The sequence below is a fragment of the Ursus maritimus genome, unplaced genomic scaffold (genome assembly GCF_017311325.1).
Source record: "Ursus maritimus isolate PB19 unplaced genomic scaffold, ASM1731132v1 scaffold_3, whole genome shotgun sequence".
Lineage (NCBI taxonomy): Eukaryota > Metazoa > Chordata > Mammalia > Carnivora > Ursidae > Ursus > Ursus maritimus.
In genome coordinates this window covers 12,041,693-12,065,187 of record NW_024425563.1, presented here as the reverse complement: position 1 = coordinate 12,065,187, position 23,495 = coordinate 12,041,693, and the positions used below count along the sequence as shown (strand labels likewise).

Sequence of the window (23,495 nt, the reverse complement as noted above, 5' to 3'; positions counted from 1 at the left end):
AAGTGATACTCAGAAAACTACCAGCATTTACTATAAAGATGGAAATGCTAACTTAAGAGAAGAATCAAGCCAACAATTTAACAGGGAATGAGAAAATATGAGTAGAAAAACTTTCGTGTAAATTTGGAAAGAACTAGTACTTGTGAAAATGTGTTTAAGAAAGGTTAAGATTGACTTATGTTACCCAGTTCCACCAAGAGCCCTGTCAGAGTGTTACTCGTATAAACCACTTATAATAGTGTCAGCTTGATGATGAGGGTCAGAACCTTAAAAGTGCAAAAATATCATCATAATTATATAATTATACCAAGCATAACAGGAATTTGGGGGCGCCTGGGTGACTCAGTTGGTTAAGTGTCTGACTTAGGCTCAGGTCATGATCCGGGGGTCCCGGGATCAAGCCCCACATCGGGCTCCCTGCTCAGCGGGGAGTCTGCTTCTCGCTCTGCCCCTCCACCCTGCTTGTGCTCTCTCTCTCTCACTCTCTCACTCTCAAATAAATAAAATGTTTTTTGAAAAAAATAACAGGAATTGGGCTTCAAGTCAACGGGTAGTTGTTATCATACTTGCCTGTATCTCTAAGCCACTGTAAAGTTTGAAAGAAGTTTTTAAGGCGACCGTTCTCAGACATTAGACAGCAGGCAGTAGAGGGAAGAAGAAAGGGGGCTTCACGTTTGCCCCAAGTCTCTGCCTTGAAACTGCTTCTAAACTGTAGCATAAGAGCCTGGAACCCAAACAGAGCAAGCGGCCTCAATGCGGCCAGAAGGCAGAGAGCAGAGGTCAGGGCTGCGGAAGTGGCTGATGTTTGTAGGGGGAAGCTGGTGTAGAGAAGAAAGCTATGCAGAAAAACTGCTCCCAACACAGCACGGGGGTCCAACACTGAACAGCGGATACGTACAGAGCCTCCATGAAGCCTGACAGTAGGAGTGGAGATTCTGGCGGCCATGCAGTCCTGGGGGACATATGAATCCTGACCAGCCAGAGTGGAGAGACCTCGCTGAACCCCCTGGGAATACACTTGGCACCCCAAGGCGGGGGGGTCACACCTCAGTCCTAGAATAAAAGCCACTCTACAAGTACTCTAACAATGTTCCACAAGCCTCCAAGTGATCTGGTTGATCTGCGAATAAGTTACCTGCCTGTTAGAGAAAACCATCACAGCACTCTATGAATAAAGGCAGAAAGAAAGAAAGAAAGAAAGAAAGAAAGAAAGAAAGAAAGAAAGAAAGAGAAAGAAAGAGAGAGAGAGAGAGAGAAAGAAAGAAAAAGGAAGGAAGGAAGGAAGGAAGGAAGGGAGGGAGGGAGGGAGGGAGGGAGGGAGGGAGGGACTTCTAGACTCTCAACAACGTAACATCCACAATTCCAATCATGCAATGAAAAAGTACATGGAGAGAATGCGCAAATATCACCCATATGTAGCAGGGAAATGGGCAATGGACACCAACCTTGAAATAACACAGATGCTGGACATTTCAGACAAGGAATTTTACGTGATTATTAAAAATACGTTCAAGGATTTAGAGAAAAATGTGTTCATAATTTGATCAGTTGATAAAAGTGATTAACCCATTGTGGTCAAGACCAAAGGAGGAAAGACACAAATTACCATCTCAATGATGAAAAAGAGAATATCTCTAGAAATACAACAGATATTAAAATAATAGAGTATCATAAATAAGCATACGCCAATAAATTCTACAAGTAGATGAAATCATTTGAAAAACACCAACTTACCAAACTGGTTCACGATGAAATTGGCAATGTGAAGAGATTGAATTGCGTATCAAAAACATTCCCTCCAAGAAAACTCCAGAGGCAGATTTCTTTCCTGCTGAACTCTGTCACATGTTTAAGGAAACAAATACCACCAACCTTACAGAAACTTTTTTTAGAAACTAAGGGGTTCTACCTCACAGCTCCTTATGTGAAGCTAGCAAAAACCTGATGTCAAACTCTGACAAAGATACGACAGAACACGATTTTTATGACCGTAGATGAAAAGAATCCTTATCGACATATTAACAAAGCAAACCCAAAAGAGCACACATCGGTGCACGTGCGCACGTGTGCAGCCATCTGTGAGGGCAAAGAACACGACCAAGTGGGCTTATTGCAGAATCCTTAGGAGAATAATGACCATATTAATAGATGCTGAGAAAACTTGTGACAAAATCCAGTACTTGTTCAAAATAAGCACTCTTATCAAACTGGTGGAAGGAGGGGTTTCTCACCCTGCCGGAGGCTAGCAACAAAGGCTCCACAACGAACACCCTGTTTAACGGTTAATATTGAACCCTTGCTTCCTACGGTTGGGAATAAGGCACAATGTTTCCTGTCACCACTTTCCTTCAACATGAGATTGGAAGTCTTAACCCGTGTGACAAGCCAAACAAATAAAAGAAAAAGAAAAAAAAGAAAAATCATAAATATTGTAAAGGAAGACAAAGAATTATGACTATTTTCAGATTACATGGTTGTTTATATTAAAAACACCAAGGAATCCATGAACAACAACTAGAAATAATTAGTGAAGTTAGTAAGACAAGATGCACGGTCAGTACAAAAAAAAAAAATCAAGTGTTTTTATACTAGTTGCAAACAGTTGAAAAATGAACTTCAGGGGCGCCTGGGTGGCACAGCGGTTAAGCGGCTGCCTTCGGCTCAGGGCGTGATCCTGGCGTTATGGGATCGAGCCCCACATCAGGCTCCTCCGCTATGAGCCTGCTTCTTCCTCTCCCACTCCCCCTGCTTGTGTTCCCTCTCTCACTGGCTGTGTCTATCTCTGTCGAATAAATAAATAAAATCTTTAAAAAAAAAAAAAAGAAAGAAAGAAAAATGAACTTCAGGAGACAATACCGTATACAATAGTATCAATAACAGAAATAAATTCAGCAAACGATGTTCAATGAAAAACTACAAAACACCACAAAGGGAAATTAAAGAAAATATTAAAAGTGGGAAGACTTATCATGTTTATGGATTGGATGTTTCAATGCATTAAGATAGCAGTTTTCTCCACAAATAATGTTGGAACAACTGGACGATCATGTGAAAAGGAACTTACTGATACCTCATACTAGAAACAAAAGTCAATTTGAGATGGGTCGTAGACCTAAGCATAAAAGCTGGAACTACGAATCTTCTAGAAGAAAAGAGAAAACCATCTTTGTGAGGTTTTCTTACGACACAGAAAGCACTAACCAGTAGTAAAACTATTTTGTGCCTGAGGACATGCATTACATAGATCAATGGTTCACAAATGAGAAGAGACTTTCAGTGTCTCTAGAATCTCACTCATGAACACAGAGCCCACGGTGAAAAGCAGGGTTTGGGGGGAGACTGGGCAGTCTTTGCTCTGCCCGTGGTGGAGGATGGTTCAGAGCAGTGGGTTGTAAATAAGATTTGCGAAAAATAAAATAAGACAAAATCAGAGGTGGACAAACCCTAAAAGACTTTTCACTCCAGGAAACAAACTGAGGGTTGCTGGAGGAGAGGGGGGTGGGGGGATGTGGTAACTGGGTAATGGGCATTAAGGAGGGCACGTGATGTAATGAGCGGTGAGTTGTTATATGCAACTGATGAATCACTAAACTCTACCTCTGAAACTAATAATACACTATATGGTAATCAATTGAATATAAATAAAATTAAATAAAAAAAAAAAGATTTGAGAGCTGTATGAGCCATCCCAGAGGAGGGAGAATACTGGTCCATGTCATCAAGGACCCTCCGGGTTGTCCAGAAATTGGAGTACCTTTTTCAATTCCATGCCCACCCAATTATGTGTCTTCTCCGTTCCTTCCTCAGATAATGGTCGCTCACTCCTCCTCTGGTATAGATTCTGCTCCCAGGACATCTTGCTTGTACAGACGTCTATTGGAGGACTCCACTGGACCTTGACAGACGTGGCCCCTGATAATAGTTTATCTTCACCTCCCAAATCTCTCTTCCACTCCAGTCACTGCCTACAGCAGGGGGCAGCAAAACAGCACGCTTACTTTAAGAACTGCAAATTAAGGACAAACTCAGATGACAATCTTTCTTATAATTATCCTGCTTGTATTAATGAAGCCCCGGGATAAGCAATTTACTGGAAAAAAAATCCAAGTTTCTACTGGAAGGGTTAATGAACAATTCTGTTCAGAAAGAGAGAGAAGAGGGGGCGCCTGGGTGGCACAGCGGTTAAGTGTCTGCCTTTGGCTCAGGGCGTGAGCCCAGCGTTACGGGATCGAGCCCCACATCGGGCTCCTCCGCTATGAGCCTGCTTCTCCCTCTCCCACTCTCCCTGCTTGTGTTCCCTCTCTCGCTGGCTGTCTCTATCTCTGTCAAATAAATAAATAAAATCTTTAAAAAAAAAAAAAAGAATGAATACAAAGACTTAAAAAAAAAAAAAAAGAAAGAGAGAGAAGGGAGAGTTGTACTGGAATGTCATATAGAATATGTACACTGGCTGTGAAATGTGCCCGAATAAAGCAACGAGCGTGCAAAATAACGTGGCAGAGAGAGAAATAGTTGGGAATGAACAAGAGAGGCCATGAGTTGGTAATTTTTGAAGCTGGGTAATGTGGGGACGTTGGAGGCTCATTATATTATTACGTCCACTTTATATATGCTGGAAGTTTTCCTATTCAAAAGAAAAACTATTAAAAAGAAGACTTTCCCATGAGATAGACAGCTGGATTGATTCGTGTAGGAGGCTGTGGGATATTCATGGATGAGGAAGAGTCAGGACAAGCACAGACCTGGAGGGCAAAGAGGACAGACTTAAGACATCAATGTTTCACACTATCGTTGTGGTTGTCCTGTATTTGTACTTTGTTGCATGAGATATTGAAGACTTTTCCTCCTAAACTCAGCAACAATTTATGCTATGCTAAAATTACCTCTTTATTGAACAAGTTCCAGTTCATTCAAAATAGGAGGGAAGATATTGAGTATTTCTTTGGAACACATACCCACATTAAGAGAATACCTTCCTACAATGAGCCTGTATTTTCAATAAAGATCTGTGCCCAGGAAACATTGACCAGAAAGCAGTGTGCATTAAAGAGCAGTGGAAATTTGGAACAAAGTCAGTAGGGCTGATCCCCTAGGAAAAGGCAAAATAAAACAAAACTCTCAAACTTGATGGTGAGTAGATTGAAATTGCATAGCTTACCTAGACCTGAGTTAGAAAAAAAACTGAATAAATGCAGGAAAAGGAGAAATGTTACAGTGTCACAACCTTCCACTGGGACTGGTTTCCCTTTATTTGAAAGGATTCTGAATTTACTCCGTAGGTCACTCAGCTGGGACGAGGGTGTGGCCTTGAGCAACGGTGCTAGGCAAGGCGTGGGAAGAGGAAGAGAGACTCCTGTCCGGTGGGTGGCAGAGAAGAACCAGGAAGAGATGAGGGAGTTGAAGAGTCTCTGCACCTTTGGTAGGATGCAGAGTAAGAAAGCCAAGGCACCACGTGTCTGAGTAAAGAGGCAGTGACGGTTAGGCCCCGGGGGGAAAGGAGTGTGCCTGCATCTTTCTCAGAGGCTTGGTAAGCTGAGGGACAGCATCAGTGACCGAATATTTCCCATTTCCTATTCCATGCCCTGTTTCCCCAACAGTCAGAGTGGGAAACGCATCCATCCTGCCTGTCCCTACCATGGGCTTCTTGCTCCTCTGCTGTGTGGTCTTTTGTCTCTTGAGAACAGGTGAGTTTGGGAAACATGGGAAGCCCTGCCTTCAATTTCCCAGGTCCTGGCGGAAGCTTCTCCCTTGAGCCTGTGGCCAGAGGACCCTTCCTAGGCTCTGTCTCCAGTTTCTGTCTTGTTTCCCCACAGGCTCCATGGATGCTGGCATTACCCAGACCCCAAAGAATGGGATTATAAAGACAGGAAAGAGCATTTTACTGGAGTGTTATCAGACGAAGGGCCGTGACTATATGTACTGGTATCGACAAGACCCAGGACTGGGGCTACGGCTGATCTACTACTCCTACGTCAATGATATTAATGAAGGAGAGGTCTCCCACGGGTACAATGCCTCTCGAGAGGACCTGTCGAAATTCTCCCTGTCCCTAGGCTCTGCCATCCCCAACCAGACAGCGCTTTACTTCTGTGCCATCGGTGATTTGCACAGTGCTTGTTGGCCACCTGCTCTCCATACAGAAAGACAGGCACATTTGCTCAGACGGGCACAGAAGGCTTCCTCCGTGGGGATCCTTAGGGGTCTGAGTAGTTCTACAGTGTGTGAGTCTCAGTCTGAGCTCAGGGCCATGTAGGGTCAATGTGCCGCAGGCTATGTGGTGACTGAAACCACAGGCTGGACTGAACCTATCTCTCCCGCCGACTGACCCTCTTTCTCTGTTCTACAGGGGCTAGCTCAGTAGTGCCCTTCGAGGGGAATGACCCTGACATCTGGCAATACCACCTGGTTTGCCAGGAGAGCATTTCTTAGTAGCTCCTACACAATGTGGTTTTTCATGGTTCCTTTGCTTCTGTCCCCGGCCACTTTGTAATGCGCTCCACTCCATTCGGCTGCTACTGACAGTCCGTTTGTCCTGCTGTCCCCTTCTCAGTCCTGCTTCCTCCAAGCACCAGGCACTGTCCAGCTCTGTATTTGGGTGCCTTTCTACCAGAAGCACACTGACTACCTTGTTTTCTAAAACTTCATCCTAAGCACATTTAATTAGTAGTGAAATCTGACTCAGAAGGTGAAGTTTGTCCAGGACTAGAGCCTGAGATCTATAAAAGTTCTCTTTCATCTACTGCCCCTCACTCGGATCTCTGCGGAGAATACTCTTAACCTGCAGGAGCAGAGAGACTGTGTCATTATCTGGATGTACTGAATTCCAAAAAAAATTGTCTGTTCCCCGGCATGGAGCCAAAGCCCAGAGCTTGGAGATTCATCTTTCTCTCAAGGCATTGGACTAAGCCCCCACTCCCCTGCAGAGAGGACCCCCCGGGAGCCAGTGAACTCCAGGCACAAAAATACTCAATCAAGGGCTGCCATCGCCTGATGTAAAACCCGCCTAAGAACCAAACTGAAGACTATCTTATGTGCTTTGTCTTCGTACCCCATGAGCCTCAATTATTTCAACAAAAGAATCCACGACACGGTGACAGTTCACCCAAAGAATGCAACTTATTTCATTTTCCACCTGTTCTGATCTGAAAAGAATGTCACACTTTTTTTCATCTCCTGTATGAATTCTATCTCATCTTTCCCTTTAAAGTCAGTTTTCTAGACTTTTGTTCCCTGCTTTCTACGCACGCTTCACCAAAGTCTCATCTGTAATAGTCATTCTTCTCTCATAAGCTATTAACTGTTCCCTTTAATTATTTGCTGGACATTTCTAGATTTTTCTAGGACGTTCCTTCTGCCTTCTTTTTTCCTTCAGTATAAATACTCTTCCTTAACCTTCCCATCCACGATCACGACAATTTCTTTCCTAAGTTCCAAGCTGGTACTCACCTGTCTCCTGGACCCTTCCAGCCAGATGCTCTACAGTTTAAACTCAAGTGACTTATTGCTGGATTTATTGTCCCCTAACCCTGTGCGCACCCATTCTGGCCCATGCACTGTATTTCTTCTCCGTGATTGAAACCATCTTTCTAGATTCCTCTTTCCATAAGCCCTCGCATTAAGTCCATTTGCAAATCTGTTACCTCTAAGATACAGATGTAGCGATCTGAAGGGGCACCTGCACCCCAATGTTCACAGCAGCAATGTCCACAATGGCCAAACTATGGAAAGAACCAAGATATCCAACGACATGAATGGCTAAAGAAGATGTGGTTCATATATACAATGGAATATTACTCAGCCATCAGAAAGGATGTATCCTTACTGTGTACATCAACGTGGATGGAACTGGAGGGTATTATGCTGAGTGAAATAAGCCAATCAGAGAAAGACAATTATCATATGGTTTTGCTCATGTCTAGAATATAAGAAACAGCACAGAAGATCATAGGGGAAAGGAGGGAACACTAAATGGGAAATCATCAGAGAGGGAGACAAACCACGAGAGACTCTTAAACTCTAGGAAACAAACTGAAGGTTGCTGGAGGGGAGGAGGGTGGGGGGATGGGGTAACTGGGTGATGGGCGTTAAAGAGGGCACGTGATGTAAGGAGCACTGGGTGTTGTATGCAGCTGGTGAATTTTTGGACTCTACATCTGAAACTAATGATGTACTATATGTTGGCTGATTGAATTTAAATAAAAGAAAAAAACAAACCAAATCTATTACTTCTATATTCCATATTGTCATAGGTTTGGTTTTCTAGGAAGCCGACTTTGCAGGGGAGATTAGTGTTCCATGGGTTATTAGAAAGTATCATTTTCGGCCAACGTGGGTAGAAGGGAAAGAAAGCAGGACAGGCTGAAGAAGAAGCTGGGCTGTTCCACAGCCTTACCAAAAGCCCTCGCTGAGCCACAGGGAGCCTTGAAGCCACGACGGACCTTAGAACCACCAGAAGGTGAAGCAAGGAGACTAGGTCTTGTACCCACTTTCCTTGCAACCATGCCAGTGTGCATGGGTCGCCCTGAGAAAGGGCATGCCCTAGAGGATGGGGGCAGGGAAGGGTCTCTTTCACCAAGACAATTCACAAAGGGGGCTGTTAGGCAGCAGCGTTCCTAGCAGATAGGGAACGTGTCCTTCTTGCCTGAAGGGAGATATCAGGGACACATCACAGTTTTCAACACACATATTTATCTGACTCAGCTGCTCCTTCCCTTCCTCGTTGCTTCTACTGCAGGGCAGACCCTCAACGTTCATTCCCTCGAGAAAAAGGCACTGCCTTTCCCATTGGTCCACTCGCCTCTTACTTCATCTGCTTTATTCGGTCTTGGACGTTGCCACCAGCCGGAATGTGTCTGGCATTCTTCACACGGCACGCAAAGTCCTTCATGAACAGATCTCTGTCTAAAAATATGGCCAAATCTTCCACGTTCCCTTCAGCCCTTTAGACTGTAGCTCAGCTGAATGCTTTATGTTTCCCTGAATAGACCAAACCAGCCGAGTTGCACAACTATAACTTTGCAAATGTTCTTTCTCATTAGAAATGGGCTACTATTTCTTCACTACCTGATTTACTCTTGCATGTATTTTCATTCTTAGCTCAGAGATTAGCTTAACTATAAAGGCTTTTGCAGGGCGCTGCGTGGCTCAGTTGGTTAAGCGTCTGCCTTCGGCTCAGGTCATGATCTCAGGGTCTTGGGATCAAGTCCCATGTCAGGCTCCCTGCTCAGCGGGGAGCATGCTTCTCCCTCTGCTTCTGCACTTCCTCTCTCACCCATGCTCTCTCTCTCCTTCAAATAAATAGTCTAAAAAAAAAAATTAAAAATAAAGGCTTTTGTGACTCCCACAGACAAAAGACTCAGTTTTTATTGATTCTAAATACTATAGTCATTGTATTCTTTACTAAAGAGACTATATTCTTTAGTTAAAGAGTGATTTTCCTGCAATTTTATACCCTTAGAACTGAGTAAATTGTCTAAGTAAAGGAAAGATGGAAGAAAGAAAGGAAGTGAGGGAGGAAAGGAAGAGTATGTCTTTCAAGTAGTTCCTCGGGATTTTCTGAGTTCTGGCGCGTGCTTATTTAAGTCCTCCACAACCCCCACCTCCAAGTCCTTTTAAAAGAAAGAAAATATGTTTGGTTAAGCATAATTCTATAAGAAGACTAAGAACATTGGAAAATGAGAGAGGATGTTTTACTGGACCAAATGTGTGGAGACATATGTAACGATTATTTTTGATAATTGCTGTGTCCTTAATCATTGACATTGAGAAATTCTCAGCAGCTGCTCCAGACATGTCCCTCGCTGTATCAGGAAGGTGGACCACGCGTGAGTCATTCCTGCCCTGGCAACAAGGGCTGGAGAGTTATCCCTGCCCTCAAGTACCCCTTCATCCGAGTGGGACCCCAGCCTCTCCTAACTCCTCCCAACCCAACATCCACCCCTTGGGTTCTTCCTTCTTTCTTCAATCACTTCTACTGTGAGAATCAGATTTTACACCCAGTTACTGCTGGGGACTTTCGTCAGCTCATCATTCATCCTTAAATCTTCTCACACCTAGACCAGTTCGGGGCCTCTCCCCTTCCTATCTCTTTAAAATTCATCGGAAAGGCCCTTCTCAAATCTCTGAGAGTCTATTCATCCTTTTCACCTTTTTTTTCAGCAGGGGGCAGTAAAATTTCATTTTTTTTCTTCCTGGATGCTACCTATTAAGGTCAGACCAGCTTTCGAAGTAAGAGCAGAGAACAAATGTCATTCAGTTTTCACGGCGAGCCTTGTCTTAAAGAAGTCTCTCACGAGACAAGAATATTTCAGGGTTTGGTAAGTCAAAATTGTTATATTCTTTTGAGACATAGGAGACAGCAAGAGTGAGCAGGGGCCTGCCGTTGGCATATATAAAACAGATAAAGGTGATCCTCGCATAGGAAAGCCACAGAGTCGAATCCAAACCCCCAGGTCAGCAGCAGCTCCGCAAGAATTTGACTGAACGTCAACTGTGGCTCCCAGGGCACTAGGGCAAAGGGAGCAGACAAAGGGGGAAGGGGTCCCAGGATTCACCTTTGTGGCTCATGGCTAAAGCTAAGGACTTTTCTGGTGGAAAGAAATGGGGAAAAGAGAGGAGAGAGGCTAGTACTTGGTTTGAATGCTGTCTACTCTAGCAGCTCCCAAAATATTTTAGTCAGTGGTACCAAAGCACGTATGGAAAGACCTGCCGGTCTGAATTGTCTCTTCAGTCATGATCGATGGTACTGACGAAAGAAAGATGAACTGAATATAAAGGAGCCTAAGCTGATAAAGTTGGTGAAATCTGAACCCTGAGTTGATGAGAAATAAGACTGGAAAGTGGTATAATTACCATACAATAAGAACAACACATTTTCTGAGAACTCAGCATTGTGAGGCTATCTGCTAAGCCCTTCACACGTGTTATCTAAATGGGTTCCCTCCTGTAATCCTCCCAACGAGGTGTCTCGTGCCTGTCTGATCGAGCTGCCCTGTTCTCTGGGCCCTTCTTTTGAGCTCTTCTCTCCCAACTTTGCAGAGGAATTCGTTCCAGTTCATCCTTCAGAACTCACCTCAAACATCACTTCCTTTCCTGACCTTCCCTATTCGGTCAAATCTTCCTATTACAGCCTTTCAAAGCTCTGCAGTCCTCACTTTCATAGCTCGTAAAATGGCTGCAGTTTAATATTTGTGAAAAGAGTAGAGACTAGAGTTAAGAGAAATGAGCAAAGCATCTGGCCTACTTCGGATGAGAGAGGTAAACAAGAATATTAGTTCTCTGATGGGTTAAGGATTATAGATGACACTGCTCTAACAACAGGATGGCCGTGGGGCCCAGGTAGTTTGCAGGGACTGTGTTGTCACACAACGACTTCATCAAGAGCCCATCCCACTTCCCCAGAACTGGAACACACCCTTCTGGCCCTAACTGTGCCATGGCTGTCAGGCTCCTCTGCTATGTGGCCCTTTACCTTCTGGCGGCAGGTAAGTCATAGACACAGATTTCTCTAAAATTAGAAAGGAACATTTTTCCCTTGTTCTGGTTCTGTACTGGTTCCAGCATCAAGGCCTCTGTTGCTAATTTTTGTCTCCTTTTCTCAGGCCTCGTGGATGCTGGTGTCTCCCAGACCCCAAGACACAGTGTTTCAGGGACAGGAAAGAAGATTGTTCTGGAATGTTCTCAAACTCTGGGCCATGACAACATGTACTGGTATCGACAAGACCCAGGAAAGGCACTAGAGCTGATGCATTATTCATATGGCGTTAATACCACAGAGAAAACAGAGCTCTCCTCCGGATCAGCTGTCTCCAGAATAAAGAAGGAGCATTTCCCCCTAACCCTGGAGTCTGCCAGCCCCTCACAGACATCTCTGTACCTCTGTGCCAGCAGTGAATACACAGTGCTGCATGGGCACCTACAGCCTGCATAAAAAGGGTAGAATCGCAAAGGTGAGGAAGCCCCATCTAACCTCATCGGAAACTACAAAAGCCACGGCAAATCTTCCCAGACTCCTCAGCCCTGAGAAGGCTGTGTGGTCTGAGCAACAATCTGGGTAGGAAACCAATCCTGGGTCAGTCTCTACCAAGCTGGGGAATGGTCCAGCCCACAGCCAGGGACTAACTTCTCTCCTGCATCTGGGTCCATTCTAACTAGAGGTTGATCAATTCTGTGGCTGGTTTCAAGTAACCCAACTTTTAGCTCCACGGATTTCTATCTGATTGATTCCAAATTTGATCTTTATTGTTCCTTCCTTATTCTTATTTTTTGTTTATTTTTGTTTATTTTGCTTCTCTTTACAGTTTCTTGAGGTAGAAATTTAGAGAATGCAGACCTTTGGTTTTTTTCCTCTAACGTAGTCATTTAAAGCTATAACTATCCCTTTAGTCACTACTGCATTCCATGCGATTTGATATATTTCTGCTTCAGTCAGTTAAAAATATAATTTGCCTTGAGATTTCTTCTGTAACCCATGATTCATTTAAGAGTGTGTTGTCAAATTTGCAAGTATTGGGGCATTTCCCAAATTGCTTTCTGTTGTTTATTTCTAAATAGTTTGATCGGAGAAGATCCTTTGCATTTTCTCAATCCTTTGATATATGCTGAGATTGTTTTATGGCACATGTGGTCTATATTGGAAAACATTCTATGTGTTCTTGAAAACAATGCATATTTCGTGGTTGTAGAGTAGAGCATTCTAAAACCATCAGTTAGGTCAACTTGGTTGATAGGGGTTTTCAAGTCTCTTTACCCTGACTTGTTCTGTCTGGTTGGTATGATCAATTTTTGAAGGTGGAGTATTGAAACCACCAGCTACAGTTTTGATAGGTTCATTTCTTCTGTCATCGTGTCGGTTCTTACTTCATGTATTTTGGGACTGTACTGGTATGTGTCAGGAGATCTCCCCACAGTACTGCCCAGGCTAATGCTCTCTACACAAAAATGAACTAAATTTAGAGATTTGTGGGAGGCCACCAAGTTTACCAATATATGCAAAATGAGAGCGTCAGGAAAAGAGGAGCAAGAGAAAGAGCAAGAACAAATCATAGCCAAAAATGTATCCAATGATGGAAAACATTAATCAACAGAACCTAGAGCTTAGTGACTCTCCGTCACAATAAACACAGATATCCTTATCGAGATGTTATAGTCAAACCTCAGAAAGCCAAAATACACAGAGACAATGTTTAAATCAACAAGAGAATGAGAAAAATGAGAAAAAGGACTCCTCATGTGCAGCAGACCGGCAATATGGGTGACTCCTGACTTTGCCTCAGAAATGACGGAGGACAAAGGAGAGCGTGACGTGCAGCAAGAAACAAACAAAAGTCACCAAGAATTCTATACCCAACAAAGCTATCCTTTGAAAATGAAGGTGAAATAAAGACATTCCCAGATAAGCAAAAAATAAGAGATTTCATAGTTAGCAGACTTGCCTTACAGAAAAATATTTAAGACACAGCCTGAAAGAAAACGACACTGATAGTACCTTGAGTCCACAGGAAGAAATAAAAGCACTTGAAAGAATAAATGTAAAAGGAATCATAGATAGATAGATTAATATAAAAGCAGAAGTTAATGAGGTAGCAAATTTTGGGACAGTAGAACTAAGAAATAAATAAGCTGATTTCTTGGAAAAAATAGAACATTGCTTGCCAATTAAAAGGCAGAGAAAAAATATACTAGATAAGGAATGTCAAGGGGGAAATTATCACAGTAGAGTACATTTTTTAAGACAATATTTTGTACAATTCTCTACAAATAACTTCCAAGCTTAAATGGATCTCATTTTCAGAAAATACAGTTTCATAAAACTGTAATGCAGATAGAAAGTCTAAGCAGAACAATGGCTAATGGCTATAAGAGAAATACATGCACTGCCACCATTCCAACAACCATCCCAGCAGCAATGAAAATAAAAGGTGGGGGGAGAGTTTATGGTGCATTTGGCAGTATGTACATTCCCAGAATCACACTCCCTGGAATTATCTCCTTTACTGGAAGCAAACTGGTAGCCAAAGGAACAGAAATAGTTAACAAGAAAATACATTCTGCTGGATGAAATATTTACTATAAATAGAAATGTTTACCTGAAGACAAAATTCTTCAGAATTCTCTAATTCTCATAATAAGAGACCAACTGGTTATAAGGATGATTCTGCATGATAAGAAAGTATTTGGAATCACTTAAGACTTGCTAAATGTTAAAGGAAATTTATTCATAAATAAGAAATAGGACAATTAAAGGACAGAACCTCGAAATGGACAGCAGCAGACCTTTAGAAAAGAAATCCACCAAGAAGTTAGAAAAGAAATTGTGCTTGAGTCAGCTACCTGCTAAAGTATACTCAAGGTTTTCAACAAGAATAGAGACATCTAGTCTAGGATACCTGAGAGTAAAGGACATTTTGCATTTCAGGCAGATGGGAAATGGCATGCCAAGTGTGGTTTTAGATTTAGAAATTAGAGTAAATTGAAAAACAATCCCGCAGGAGAAAAGATCCCATCAAATTCTTAAAAGAGAGAGAGAGATAAAGAATCTTCGAGAAATTCATTATTAATTGTTGAAAATATGGGTTTTGGAATTAAATTTATCTGGTCACTTCCTAGTTTTGCCAAGTTACCGAACTTCTCTAAAGATAATTTCTAGTCTATAAAATGGAATCAGTAATATATGTCTCCCAGAGGTTTATTTAGTCGAGAAAATGTATGTGGATTACCTAACAAAATCCCCAGCATAGAAATTAGACTCAGTAATAGATAATGATGTCGGTAGCAGTAATATTAGTAGCAGTGTGCTAGTTAACTAGTACTAGTTAACCATTTTGAGAGCTAAATCTTAATGAGTGGTTACCACATGTGACATCATAGGCAAACCACCTACAAGCTGACAAGAGCTGGAAGAAGACCTGCTCCTTCTCCTATCCTGCCCTGGGCATCAGGCCCCTCTGAAGACTAAACTTTTTGTCTCTCGGCAGCAGGTGAGATCATGGAACACAAGGAACAATCATATAGTGGGATTTCTAGGCTCTAGCACAACCCTTTTTTTTTTTTTTTCATGGCCAAAATGGCGGACACTGCCTATAACTTCTGCATCCTTTTCCCACAGGTCACTTGGGTATTAGAGTAATCCAGAATCTAGATATAAAACAGAACAGGGGGGAAAAAGCTTTTGTTTGAATGTCTTTAGGACTTTGTTCATAACAGAATGTTCTGGTGTAACCAAGTCCCAGTGTTGGGGTGACAGCTGATCCACGGCTCACTTGTTGCCGGCAAGACTGAAAAAGATCCTTGAGGCTCACGGTGTCTCCTGGAAGAAGGAGGAGGATGTCTTCAGGCTCCGGAGACCCCTTCACACTTCTGTACCAGCAGCTTATCTACGACAATCTACAGCCACATCCTCAGGTGGCCTAGCATTTGAGAAAAAAGAAAAAAAATCTTCCTAGAAATAATGTGAAGTAGCAAAAAGCCACATCTATCACATTTGAACTTCAGTTCATCTGTGATGACTCGTATCTCATAATTTCCCCCAAATGCTTTTCTCTCCAAGCAAGCGGTTTGAGAGCAGTTGCTAGATCGTTGAAATGGTTAGTAGCTCTAAGTACCTGTGTAGCGTTCGTCCACACCCAGTTCCATCTGCTGGAACCTTCGGTGAGATGAGTTCCTACACCAGATCCAAACCACCTGAGAGCATGTTCTTGGCACCTACCGGATTTTCCTGGCTTTTTGTATATTTAGTTGCTCCATTCCCTCCACCACACCTGTTCACTCCCTTACGAGGCAGCCCAGGGACAGAGAAGGGGCACAGGCATTCTATGGGAAGCATGCTGAGATTATATAGCGGAAATTCATGGAAACGAATAACACTAGACTCGCTAAAGATTAGAGTGCTTTTAGAGTAAAATTTGAAGTTGGTTAGAGGGATAAAATGGGAACAAGTTTCCAGAGGAGTGTTTGGAGGAAACCCTCAAGGGTCCATGCAACAGTACTCAACTTACCAGAAGAGGCTAGTAAGGATTCAAAAGACACAAACCCGCCATATCCCCAAGGATGCATCATATAAGGGAAATTAGACTTCACAGAGGTAAAAAACTGCCACGCAAATTCTTTAAGAGAACATCATAAACAATTACATGACCTGGAAAAATGAAACCGGCCACATCCTGTTACATGATTCTTTGTTGAAGCAGCGAGGGAGGAGGGCGTGGTCTCTGGCCGGGAGTAGATGAACAGCGTTGGCGGCAGAGACTAAATGCATCACAGCCCCGACGCTGTCATGAGCAACAGGATCCTCTGCTGTGTCGTCATTTGTCTCTTCAGAGTAGGTGAGTCCCAGGCACCTGTCACAGGCTTCCCGAGCTCCAAACACGGGATGTTTCTTCAAGATGGCGGCATCTGTCTCCTCTCCCCGGGCTCTGTCTTTATTTGACCACCTTTTTTTCCTGCCACAGGCCTCAAGGATGCTGTGGTCACACAGTTCCCAAGACATAGGGTCTTGGGGACGGGAAAGGAAATAACCCTACAGTGTTCACAGGATATGAGCTATGTTTCAATGTACTGGTATCGCCAAGACCCAGGATTTGGACTGCGGCTGATCTATTACTCAACTGGTATCCGCACCTTTGAAAAAGGAGATGTCCCTCAGGGCTATCGTGTCTCTCGAAATGAATTGCAATCTTTTCCCCTGACCCTGGAGTCTGCCAGCGCCAACCAGACATCTGTGTACCTCTGTGCCAGCAGTGAGCCACAGCGGAGCACAGCCATATCCTCTCTGCACAAGAAAGGGGCAAACCAAGGAGTCAGGGGACCCCGCCCTCAAGATTCCTGACCCAAATGAGGAGAAGTTGTCTCACAAGATGGCACTGAAACCCTGCCTTGACTGTAACATTCCTTACTTTTTTCCCATTCTTGTCCGTCCTAGACATCTTTCCTGGCGTCATCCAAGTCTTTGCCCCTGGCTGATACTGCACTAGACTAGAAAGCATTAACCCAAAGTGACTATTTCCTAAGGCAAACTTCAGTTCTCAGATACAGATGTGGTGAAATTTTTGATACAACTGAATTCTGATCAAGTAAAGAAAAAACCCGTCAGATTTACAAAGATCCTTCAAAGATTCTACAATGGCGTCTCGATGACTAATGGAGTCGTACGGGCAAATCAGAGGGTAGTGGGGCTTCCTCCGATGTGGAATCCTGAGCATGAGTAACAGAGGATGCAGAGGATCAAGCCAGTTTCAGACAACTCATGGACTCAGGATTACCGAAAAGGGGGGAAAAGTTAGTGGAGGGGAGGGGGGTGGGTAATAAGAGACATGAAATGTGTTTGCACATAGGGATTGTCAGGGAGCAGAAACTCACCTGGGTAGATGCAGGTGTAATTTTTAAAATGAAAACCTGTGGTGTTGAGTAGACAGATCAGAGATGCAACAGGGTCACTGTGTCGTTCCCCAAAGGAAACTGTTGGGTGATAACCAACTGTATTTGTCTTCTGTTGCCGCGTAACAAATAGTGCAAATATGCAGATTACAAGGACCCCGATTTATCCTCCCACAGTTCTGTGTTTTGGAAGACCAGGATGGTTGGCTTGGGTTGGCTTGGGTTCTCTGCTCAAAGTTTGCTAGGATCATGGTGTCATCTGGCTGCATTTTCTTCTGGAGCCCACTCCTCTCCTGACTCAGTCTTATTATTGGCAGAACTCAGTTACTTGTGGTGGTAGTCATGAGGGCCCTGTTTCCTTGTTGGTGGTCACTGGGGGTTGTCTGTAGTTCCTTCCAGTCTCGCTTTGGTCCCCTCCATCTTCAAGGACAGAAATGCACATCAAATCCTTCTGATGCTTTGGAAAGCTCTGTAACCTCCTCTTTTGCTTCCAGCTGGAGAAAACTGTGCCTTGAAGGCCTCGTGTGATTGGATTAGGATAGGCTTATCTGGGCAATATCCCTTCTGCCAAATAATGGAACACAATCACAGGAGAGAGATTTCATTATATTTACAGGTACCACCTACACTCAAAGGAGAGGGGACTCATACACGGGCAAGCGTCACTGCTTGTTGTTCTTAGAATTCTGTCTACCACATCAAAGGGGAACAAATGCCAAGAATATGAGGACAAGAAATTCAAAGAGCATGCAATTAAATGCACTGAATTAGAATTCCAAACTACTTGAGAGATGTTTCTGAGTCCTGGCCACACAATAGATGAAGTTTTCTTCCTACTGTTTTATCAAGGACACAGTATGAAAGTAGAGTGGTGTGGCCTTTGGTAAAGGGAGCAAACGGAAGTTATACGAGGGAAAGGTAAGGAGGAAAGATCTAGCTCCTACTGGAAGGACACCAAAGCCTCAGGATAAGGAACCAAATTGTTTTCGTCCCTGGGTTGAGAAAAGGGATGAGAGATGAGACCAGGGAAAGGGATGGGGTAAAGATTGAGAGAACTTTTTGGAAAAGAATAAAATTGGTTGGCAGAGGGAACACGATCTATAATGAGCTTCATTCCTATGAATTTTGAGGTAACCTACCATAGAAATAGCTTATCAGTTGATTGATTATTTGGGGAGGTAGCATAATCCTTTGACATTCCAATGGGCTTCCAGAAAACAACAAATATCAGGATCTAGTTAACAGGACATTATCTAGTATGATTTTAGTCTTGTTGTCAGCAAATTTGTGAAAGTTTCCTGGAGAAATTGAGGGATCTTCTGGATACAGACAGGGCCTCGGGTGGCAAACTGTCTCATGAATTGACCTACCCTTCCAAGATTAGACAACAGAGCTCTTGTCAGCATAGCCTAAGTATTAATGAGTTAAGCAGGACTGAATTGCCACCTGCTGCCATAGCTGGAGAGAGTGATAACTAGAAGAGGAGGAAAAACATATCTTCTTGGAGAGAAAAGGTACTCTCTAGGATGGCATCAGTCTTGTCTTTCTCTACAAGCTGGCTGCTGTCCACTATCCTGAGATGGGGAGTGCAAGAATCCCACTTTGTAATTCATGAGTTCTAGATCTGTCCTTTCCATCCTGATTCCTCATTTGAACTTAAGTCCATTCAGGACACCCCTCCCTGGAGTTGAAACACAACATGTCATCTTTGCCTTCCAAGCTACCCTCTGGTTTCCTGAGCTGATGAATTCAAGTATGAGCCATTTACTTGCACGAGATTGAAGTTGTGCTTTGTTTCTCTTCCTCCTTGGCCCTGGACATCCAACCTGTATTCAAGACATTTGATTGCTAACGCCTACATAACTTTTCTCTTCATCCATTCTCTCAATGCCACTACTGTCCTGTTTATGCTCTTATCGGCTCTGCAGGTCAATTTAGTAGCCTCTTTATCCACATCTCGGGCTCCAGCCTCCCCCATCTAATGCAGTGTCAGCATCCAGTACCAAGTGCAGTCTCCTTGATTGCAAAACTCTGGCCATGTCCCTCCCCTCCCCTGCATCTTTCACGGGCTCTCTGTGGTCTAACAGATATAAAATCTAAACTTACTATCATGGAAAGAAACTTACAATGATTCCTTTAATATTTTGAAAAGAAGGAAATGAAATCCCTTACCAAAAAGATATCTTTGTATTAGAATGTCCAGTTCTCATTAGAGTCTAGGATAATGACAAAGAGGTCTTTATTTTTCCTTCTTGAGTTACGGATCCCTTTCTGCATTAGGTCCATCACAGCTGGGCATTGGGGAAGACATACCCATGTGCTGTGAGTAGCTGGAATGGGTTAGTGCTTCCAAATCTTCAGGCCTTCTCATGGAAGGAGAAAAACAAATGACCTGACCGAATCCAGCCTGATTGACACATGAGATAATTACCCCTGTCTCCATGTTTGCCAGCTCTTAAAGCATGTGTATACTACGCTGACAAGTTCTCTTTTTCCTTCAATCTACCAAATCTTTTCCTAGTTCCCAAACTTGATACAGACCAGCAGAGCCCTGCATATGGTAGTGGGTTTGGGAAGAGACATAAGTCAACCACCAGGATGGACGTGTGTGGCAATGGACAAAACTTCCTGCATATATAAGGTACAATGACAACCCTCTGAGACAAATCCAGCCACACCTTCTATCTCACGTTCTCACACTCTCTACTCCAGCAACATTGAACTCGAGCCATTTCTAAACACGCAGCACATATATTTCCCTCGAATGGCCCATCTGACAAACTCATTTTGCTCTTCAAAATATTGCTTAAAATAACAATATCTGAAATGTGCTGTTTTCCCAAGACTGTGGGCTCCTTCTTCGATACTCCCACCACACCTTGCGCAATTCTTCCTTTCTGCAGATGCCAAATTAAAATGATTACTGGGATGGCTATCTTCCCATTGGACTACTTTAAGAAGATAGGTGTTTCCATCATTCCTTCTCTAGAATCTTCCCCCGTGCATGGCACACAAGTTCAGTGAATGATCAATATTAAATATTATCAGCATGGAGACAGAGATGTTGTCTTTTATAGTTCCTGACTGTTCCCATGGTGTAAAGCAGCACCTGCCACATAATTGATATTCGTTATATGTCCACTGGGGATAGAATGGCTCAGCAATCTCTAAGATGACTGGGCCCTGGGCTTGCCTGCTCTCCTCCCCCTAAAAATTGTGTCTTAAGTTTAATCAGTTCCCAGACTTACCTTCCTTTTCTGGCAAAGGGTTCCTGATCGGCCAAATAATGCACCCCCAAAATGTTTATTTGCTAATCCTCAGCATCTGTGAATATATCGTCTTCCAACAGGGCAGAAGAGAATTACGTTTGTAGATGCAGTTAAATTTGCGAATCAGTTGACCTTGAGATGGGTGGTGAGAGTACTCTGGATTATCCAGGTGGGCCCAGTTAAACACACGGGCCCTTACAGATGATGTGGGAGGGATTCCACCTGCTGTGGCTGTCTTCAAAGACGGAAGAAGGTGGCCTCTAGGAGCTGGAAAAGGCAAAGAAACGGATTGTCTCCAGAGCCCCCAGCCCCACCACACCTTGATTCCAACCCAATGAGACTCATGTCAAACCTGTAACCTGCAGTAAGATAATAACCCGGGGTTGTTTTAAGCCGCTGAGTTTGTCAAACTGTGTTACAGCAGCAGTACAAAATGAACACAGACCCCGGCTTCCGAGCCCCTGAAAGAAGGCTGCCGCTGAAGAAAGCCACCGTGGGAGAAGCCGAAGAAGAGGCAAAGGGATAATAAGAGTCTGAATCAGATGATGCTGTTTCTAAAGGCAGATGCTGCCAGTTTCTGCTCTTGGCGCGCTCCATTTCTGCAAACACTCCTCTGCACAGGCTTAGGATCAGAATGTTCTGGCAGGATGTCCCTGCCAGCCTCAGAGGGCCTATTCTCTTGGAAAGAATCCTGCCTGTGGTCTGACCATCAGTGGCCGGGGCATGGCCACGGCCGCTGCTAAGAAGCTCAGAGCCAGCCAGGTGCTGCTGCTGGGGCCGGCAGGGAGCTTGAGACCCCGGACACAGGACGTTGCTTTCCAAATAGCAAGAAATTAGAATCTGTTTTTATTGTGAATATCAACAGAAGCCCACTCCCTTTGCAGCTTCCATCTCCCTGCAAGGTGACCACACACACACACACACACACACACACACACACTCAAGCATGGGGAGGGGAAAAGAGAGAGGGAGAGAGAGACAGAGAGAGAGAAAGGAGAAGAACGATCTCCCCTTGGCCCTTGAACGTTCCAGCAGTAACCAGACCCCCCAGTCCCTCTGAGCCAGCGTTTATCAACGCAGATGCACCCTCTGCACAAAAAGGGCAAACCCAAGGTAGGCAGAGCCTCTGCCCTCCCGAGCCCGAGCCCCACCCACATGAGGGCACAGACACCTGCCCTACCCAGTCGGTAGACTTTCCTTTGCTTTTTCCCAACGTAATTGCTTTCTTACCGCATCTTGCCATGGATTGTAGTCCTGGTGATTGCATGTTTTCTGTTACTGCTATCACAAGTTACCCCAAGCTCAAGTGGCTTAAAACAACACAAATCTATTATCTTACAGTTCTGGAGATGAGAAGTCCAATAGAGGTCCCGTCCAGCTAAAATCAGTGTATTGGCAGCACTATGTTTCTTTCTAAAGGCTCTAGGAGAGAATCAAATGCCCTTGCCTCGTGACCTCCTTCCTCCATCTTCACAACCAGCAAGATTTCATCTCCGCAGCCCTTGTTCCACACTCACGTCTCCTGCCAAACACAGCTGGGAAAGATTCCCTGCTTTTAAAGACCCGTGTGATTAGGGCCCTCTGGGTGGTTGAGCACCTGCCTTCAGCTCAGGTCATGATCCCAGGGTCCTGGGGTGGAGGAGTCCCGCATCAAGCTCCCTGCTCAGTGGGAAGCCTGCTCCTCCCTTTCCCTCTGCCCCTGCTTGCGTGTATGCTGTCGAATAAATAAATAAAATCTTAAAGGAAAAAAAGACCCATGTGATTAGACTGGGCTCCCCTAGCTCAAGGTCAGCTGGTTATTAACCTTAATTGTATCCGCCACCTTAACTCCCTTTTTAATGGAATCTAAACCTTCACAGTTGGTGGGGATTAAAATGACAGCATCTTTAAGAGCCCATTTTTCTGCCTATTGCAGGGGAATGCCACTAGAGGACAGTAACACATTCCTTATTATGAAGGTTCCATTTCCGATCACGATAAATGAGAAAATTTGATAAAATGGAGCACTGTATCACCAATTAAAAGAGAACTCAGTATACTAATCTCTCTCATGAGGTCTTTCAAAGGTTAATCATATAACAGAAAAATAGAGAGGGTAGAGCAACGTCCTCAGAACAGAAACAGTCTAAGCGTAAGTAAAACAGTGCGGTGAATATTCTATAGTCTACAACCGGGCTCAGGATTCCCCCATTGGAAGAATATTGCTGTGCACTGAAAGGAATAAACATGTTCTTCGACAGGGGTTTTTACGAAAGGGCTCCTCCGTGGGGTGGAAGCAGGCATGAATACTGTTGTCCGAAGACTATTGTCCGAGAAGAATGGATGGTAGATGCCACAGCTTTAGGAAGCAGTGCCTCTGAGGAGGGGGCTGAGAGCAGACACGGAGGCCGGCCTGGGAGAGACATGGACAGATGGACAGCACAGAACGAAACACATTACATTAAAGGACAAAAGACGGAGGGAGATGTTTTGGGGCTCCTGACCGTCTACAGGATTCTCTTTTCTTCCAGTCCCATTGTTAGGGACACAGAAGCCCACCCCACATTGGGGAAACCTTCCCAAACTCTGGAATGGGGTGGCCTTGGGAAGGAGAGATCAGAAGGAAGGTTCTAGGAGGGAAGGGTGGGACGGTTTAGCAACTGGCTCGTGATCTAAGGATCTCAGGGACATCGCTTTAGTGTCTCAGTTGATGTAGAGAAAGAAAGGGGAGACCAGAGCAGCCTCAGTCAGTGGGGTGGGGAGGACGGGAGCAGCCTGTGTCTGAGGAAAGTGAACCAGCTGCTGGGGGACAGGAATATAGAATCAGATGCCTCCTGAAGCTTGCGTTAATCTAACATGGAGAATGTTCGAGAT

The 23,495-nt window shown here is 44.0% G+C and overlaps 1 protein-coding gene, 1 long non-coding RNA gene and 1 gene segment (V, D, J or C); 2 read left to right on the top strand and 1 right to left on the bottom strand.

Annotated features, from left to right (window-relative positions):
* The window catches only part of LOC103669001, a 150,574-nt gene that overhangs the window by 74,813 nt on the left and 52,266 nt on the right, over positions 1-23,495 (top strand).
* The window catches only part of PRSS1 (serine protease 1), a 113,026-nt gene that overhangs the window by 47,091 nt on the left and 42,440 nt on the right, over positions 1-23,495 (top strand). The window contains exons 1-2 of one of the 4 annotated variants that reach the window (XM_040643900.1): positions 16,190-16,322; positions 16,449-16,738. The exons of 2 other annotated variants lie outside the window; for them this stretch is intronic. In XM_040643900.1, coding sequence (XP_040499834.1) covers positions 16,250-16,322; positions 16,449-16,738 — 363 coding nt within the window. In that variant the 5' untranslated portion in view covers positions 16,190-16,249. Of the gene's footprint in view, positions 1-16,189; positions 16,323-16,448; positions 16,739-23,495 lie in introns of those variants that run through there. One more of the 4 variants, XM_040643901.1, reaches the window with a different exon arrangement.
* Positions 1-23,495, bottom strand: part of LOC121105794 — a 134,791-nt gene that overhangs the window by 74,389 nt on the left and 36,907 nt on the right. The gene's annotated exons all lie outside the window — the stretch shown is intronic.